The sequence below is a fragment of the Phacochoerus africanus genome, chromosome 4 (assembly GCF_016906955.1).
Source record: "Phacochoerus africanus isolate WHEZ1 chromosome 4, ROS_Pafr_v1, whole genome shotgun sequence".
NCBI classification, from domain to species: Eukaryota; Metazoa; Chordata; class Mammalia; order Artiodactyla; family Suidae; genus Phacochoerus; species Phacochoerus africanus.
Genome location: NC_062547.1, coordinates 77978141 through 77984140, shown reverse-complemented (window position 1 = coordinate 77984140; position 6000 = coordinate 77978141). Strand labels below are relative to the sequence as shown.

Here is a 6000-nt window from a genome sequence, read left to right as displayed (position 1 = left end):
TCGACAAAGGGGCTGTGAGGGAACTGGGGGCTTCTCGGAAAATGAGGATGAGAGACGGTGGACACCTGAAAAGTCAGGCCATCCTCAGGGATGAGATCAGAGAAATTTGGAAGAAAACGGAGCTTGTTGCCAAAGACATCGGGGTTTTGGCACACAGGAGACAAACTAGGGCGTTTCCAAAGCAAGTTGGGGCATGTTTAACAGGGAAGGTGGGGTGTGCTTGATCTTGGGATACAGAAGAGGGTCTGGGAAATGTCAAGGATTCTGGGGAAGCGGACTGCCCCCCGTCCCCCTAGAACAGGGGCATAGCCAGGGCCCAGTGCCCCCCTCCTCCTCCAACCCCCCCCCCCAGGCCAAATCCCTGTGGCTCTGGCTTCCCACCCTTGAGACTGACCCTGGACCCCCAACCTGGCAGGGCCTCTCAAAGTGCAGGCGGCTCACACTTCCCACGGTCATTCCCAGGTTTAATTACAAACAGATTCCAAATGTCCAGTCCAGGCTGACAGCTGGGAGAACAGGGGCTTCAGCCCGCCTGGGTCAGCTGTCGTGGAGCTGCCTGGATACTCCCCATCATTCCAGGTGAACCCCAGGGCTGCCCCCTTCAACATCAGCATTTGCCCCAGCCTGAGGACCCAAAGCACCTCATTCTCCCCCCCAAAAGACAACTGTGCGTGAATCTTTCAGGAGGAAAAACTGAGCCTGGCCAGGACAGGACTCTGTCTTCATGCTGAAGTCCAGCCGGGAAGAGCAACAGTGCCTCCTTGTGCCATCGGGGGCCTTGGCCAGGGCTCTGAGACAGACGGCTGCTTTTGGATATATTTTCTTTAAAGGCGAGAAAAGTTTCTGTCTTTGGTATGTACACCCTCACTCCAGGTGAAGGGTGGAGGTGGGCAGGGGCTCGGGGGCAAGAAAGGGGTCCTGGGCCCCATCTCCTGGCCGATTGACCCAGCCCAGCCCAGGGCCAGCTGGAGAAGGAAGATTCCAGAGACCTATGTGGAACAAGGAGAGACAGAGGCGGTTCCAGCCCAACCAGGGTCCAGAGAAAGGCTGAGTGGCCCCTAAGGCCATGACAGGGGCATCCAGGGAGCAGGGGCGGGAGCCCTGGGCTGAGAAACATCACCTGGGGGAAAAAGTGAAGGAGAGAGCAGGGGTCAGATAAGACAGCAACCAGAGATGGGGGGGGGTCTCCTGTCAGGGAACTCAATTATAGGGCAGCACAGTGGCCCAAGCATGAGCTTCAGGCTGAGGGCCAGGGCTCAAGTCCCAGCTCTTCCCAGCTTGCTGGGTGACCTAACGTCATCCCTTAACCTCTCTGTGCTGCTGCTGCTTCAGCAAAATGAGAACACTTTTTTTAGGGCCACACCCACAGCATATGGAGGTTCCCAGGCTAGGAGTTTAATTGGACCTACAGCTGCCGGCCTACACCACAGCCACAGCCACGCCAGATCCGAGCTGCATCTGTGACCTACACCACGACTCATGGCAATGCTGGATCCTTAACCCACTGAGTGAGGCCAGGGATCGAACCTACAACCTCATGGCTCCTAATTGGATTCGTTTCTGCTGAGCCACAATGGGAACTCCAAAATGGGAACACTATTACAATGCTCATCTCAGAGCTGCATGTGAGTCAATGAAGATGTGGGGAGAGGAGTTCCCATTGTGGCTCAGTGGGTTAAGCAGGATTCGAGCTCTAGCCTGGGAACATCCATATGGATGCACGTGCAGCCCCTAAAAGACAAAAAAAAAAGATATGGGGAAGGGCTGAGCACAGTACCTGGACACGGCAACTTCTGCCTTAGCAACTATTGTTACTGCCATCAGTGTTATTTCTCATGTCACAGGCAGTGTAGGGGGCAGAAGGGAAGCAGGTGGTACTCTGGCACATGCGTACACACAGCCCTGTGGCTGCATATCGTTTCAGGTGTTCCACGGACTACCCCATCCCTGGAGTCCTTCCCCAGACTGGGAGCCCCTGCTCTGCCTGCAGCTGAGGCCTGGCTGGGGGCAGGGAGGAGGCCAGCTCAAGTGGGGGAGGAGGCAGGAAGGAGACTGTTGTCATGGGGACAGGAGAGCTGCCCAACCTGGCCCAGAAGCGCCTCTCAACCTTTGGGGAAATTCCACAGCCCTTCCCCTCCCCCAGCTGAGCCCCGAGTTCCTGCCTCTTCCTCCTCCCCAAAGACTGCTCCTGACACCCCGACCACTATGCACCCCACACAGCCCCATCCTCCCCTGCCTAGGTGGGCCCTGCCTCACCCAGAGCTCCCCTCTCCCGCCAGAGGCCCTAGAATCACCCAGACCTGCCTGTCCCCCCCATTTCAGACACCCATGGCCCCAGAGGTGACAGATCCCAGAGGCAACACCCCTCCAACCTCACCTCACACGCCAAGCCCACCAGTCACAGCCATCCTGGGCCCACCCCCAGGGTAGCCAAACACGGACTCCTCCCAGAGATTTTTTTTTTTTTACCACCAGTTAAGTTACCATAACAACCCAGAGAGTGACTGCTGTTGGGGATGGGGTTTCCTTTTGGGGTAATGCAATGTTCTGAAATTCAATGGGGGAAGGTTGTACATTTCTGTGAAGATACTGAAACCCACTGAGTTTTATCCTCTAAATGGGCAGACTGTGTAGTGTGTGCATTTTTTCTCGATTTTTAAAATGAGAAAAATCTGGCAAATGGGTACACGTGGGGAGTTGGAGGGGCCGGACGCACCTGGCTCAGGGCTCCCGCTTGACCACACCCCGCAGGTGCAGCTCACTCTCGGCGGCCACAATGGGCTGCCCATTCTGCAGGTGATAGTCGATCAGGTGACTGATACTCTCAAACAGCACGTCCTTTGTCCGCACCTGTGGGGCCAAAGGCCTCAGCATTAGCACCACCAGGAGCCCATCAGGTGAGGCAAACACATGGGCCAGCCCCTTCCTGCTGATGGGAAGCTGCATTTTCACAAGCCCCTCAGGTGGCTCTGATGCTCAAGTCTGAGAACCACTGGGTCAGAGACTTCCAGGGCCTCAACCACAGAACCAGCCTCGGAATTCCAGATCCAGGTGTGGACACAAGCTCCAAAATCACCAGCATTCTGGGGCCACGCTTCCTACAGCAGGCGGAATGGTGGCCCCAAAAAGATCTGTCCAAGTCTTAACCCCTGAAACCCATGAATGGGCCCTTATTTGGAAAAAGCCTCTTTGTGGATGCGATTAAAAGGATTTCATCTTTGATTACTCAGGTTGCCCAAAATCCAATGGCCAGTGTCCTTATAAGAAGAGGAAAAAGTTGGACACAGAAACACAGAGAGGGAGCTCCCTGGTGTCTCAGTGGGTTAAGGATCTAGCATTGTCACTGCTGTGGCGTGGGTTCAATCTCTGGCCTAGGAACTTCTGCATGCCACAGAGGCTCAGACAAATAAAATCAAACAAACAAACAAAACACAAGGAGAAGCCACGAGAAATGGAAGCAGCGACTGACTGATGTATGGACAAGCCAAGGAACAAGAATTTCTGGCAACCAGGAGAAGCTGGGAGAGGGGCCTGAACCAGATCCTGTCTCAGAGCCTCAGAACCAGCCTGGCCAACACCTAGATCTCAGACTTCTGGCTGCCAGAACTGAGAATAATCTGGTTTTAAGCTGCCCTGTCTGTAGTCGCTTGGTAGGGATGCCCTAGGAAATGACTACACCCCCGGAATCTTGTGGACACAGATCCAAAAATCAGAATCACCAAATCCCAGAGTAATCTGCATCTCAGAGTGAGATCTGGGCAGACCCGGGTACAGCACAGACCTGTAACCGCCAGCTGCCAGCCATTCATGGGCAATACCAATCCCACTGGGCACAAGTCACCCAGGAAGCAGGCTTACAATGCACATTCCCAGGCCCAGGGCAAACCAACTATTTCCCTTTAAGGAGAGGGAATCAGGCAGGGCTGCTATCCCACCAGGCAGAAGTCACTGTGGTGAGCAGCACAATCAATCACAGGGAGGAAGTGGCTCAGAAAAGTGACAGAACAACTGCCCTAGAGCTGGAGCCGTGGCCCCACCTGAGCCAGGCCACACAGCCCCCACCAGAGTGTGCCCTGCAGGGGACAAGAAGCATACGAAGCCACTGAGGGTGGAACTGAGGAAAAGCACCTGGGAAACTGTGAGAAGGCTGTTAACACCCCATGCACCTTTTCACTTGGGAAATAATCAATAAACCCAGGACCCTTGGACACTGGAAAATGCTTCACACCTCCAGAACTCCTTGAAAACTGGAAAACGCCTTGTAACCCTACAATGCTTCCAGAGCTGAAGAATGCCAAACCTCACGGATTCAAAGCAACTGTTAAGATGCATCACAATTCATGTACCAGAAGGAAAGGCAAAAACCTTCAAGTTCAATAGGATAAAATTCAAAGGTGCAATGGATGGTTAAAAAAAAAAAACAAACCAGGAGTTCCCGTCGTGGCGCAGTGGTTAACGAATCCGACTAGGAACCATGAGGTTGCGGGTTCGGTCCCTGCCCTTGCTCAGTGGGTTAACGATCCGGCGTTGCGTGGTGAGCTGTGGTGTAGGTTGCAGACACGGCTCAGATCCCACGTTGCTGTGGCTCTGGTATAGGCTGGCGGCTACAGCTCCGATTCGACCCCTAGCCTGGGAACCTCCATATGCCGCAGGAGCGGCCCAAAGAAATAGCAAAAAGACAAAAAACAACTTATTAAAAAAAAAAAAAACAGACTTCAGAGATGTCAAAATGAAAGAAAAAAAGTGTGTATCAAAGGATTGAAGCAATTCAGAAACTTTATAGACCGTAAAACTCTTTGTAAATTGAAACATGCTTTGTGAACCCAAAAATACATTAGAAATTGAAATAACCATATTCATCACTCAAAGGCATCACTATTCGTAAGATACATTAGGGATGATAGAATGTGGGGGGAAAGTGCATCTTACAATTGAAATGTATTTTATAAACCCTAAAAGACCTTGAAACTGGAGACGGTTTGGGGAAATCCTTTGCAAAACCTAAACGTCTTCTTAAACGAGAAAATACTTTGTAATTCTAAAGTATCTAGGAAATGAGAACATAACCTGTGAACATAAGGTGCTCTGTAATCCGAAAAATACTTCATTAAACCTAAAGGGAGCTTATAAGGTGGGAGGCTAACTCCCTTTTCCGAGCCGCCTGGGGCCCCACACCTGCTCCCTGTCCGCCTTCCCACTCCAAGCCCTTCACCACCCCCTCGCCCACCTTACCACGCCCTCAGGGTCCACAAGCAGCAGGTGCTTGGGCTGCCCAGCGTGCATGCCGGTGAGGACATACTGTCCGGGGTTAGTGACGCTGTCGCGGACGAGGAAATCCCCATCGGCTCGAAGCAATTTCTCCGCCGCCCGCCGGCTCATTTGGCCGTGGTACCAGGGCTCCTGCCGCAGCTGCTCCTCCGTGGGGGCAATGGGGGCCCGGCGCGTAGGGGGGCTGGGCCACTGGTCTTCCACCGGAAGGGGCGCTGCTGCGGTACCTGCAGCCATGGAGCATTCGTGCAGCCTCAGGGCATCCTCGAAGGGTCCTGCGGGAGAGGACAGTGCAGGAGGCAGGGGCCTGGGCTAAGGGTATCTACTCCCTCACCTTCTTATTGGTTCTATTAGTAAAGCAATATATTCTCTTGGATTTTCTGAGAAAATGCAAAGAATGACAGCATTTCTTTCTTACCAGTGTGCACACCTATTTCTTTTTCTTATCTTATTACACTGGCTTCCTTCCCAATGTGCATGCCTCCTCTTTCATCATCTCGTCTGGCCGCACTGGCCAGGACCTTCACCACATGCTCCATCTGGGTGGTAGGCAGCAGGCACCCCTTTCTTCTCCAAACTCTAATGGAAAAGCTTCTGATGGTTTGCAGAAGTTTCCTAAGGCTCCCGGCAGGCACCATCGTGACACTGTGCAAACCAGTCGCCCTCTCTGAGATGTGACCAGCATAGCTCAGACACCCTGGAGCGTGGAGTTGCAGCCCTGAACCTAGCCCT

The 6000-nt window shown here is 53.2% G+C and overlaps 1 protein-coding gene across 1 annotated transcript in view; it reads right to left on the bottom strand.

Annotated features, from left to right (window-relative positions):
- Nucleotides 1–447: 447 nt before the first annotated feature.
- The window catches only part of SHC2 (SHC adaptor protein 2), a 31141-nt gene continuing 25588 nt past the window's right edge, over nt 448–6000 (bottom strand). Inside the window, exons 11-13 of the mRNA XM_047777838.1 lie at nt 5233–5543; nt 2717–2850; nt 448–1120 (exon numbers count right to left, since the gene is read on the bottom strand). Coding sequence (XP_047633794.1) covers nt 2722–2850; nt 5233–5543 — 440 coding nt within the window. The 3' untranslated portion in view covers nt 448–1120; nt 2717–2721. The remainder of the gene's footprint in view (nt 1121–2716; nt 2851–5232; nt 5544–6000) is intronic.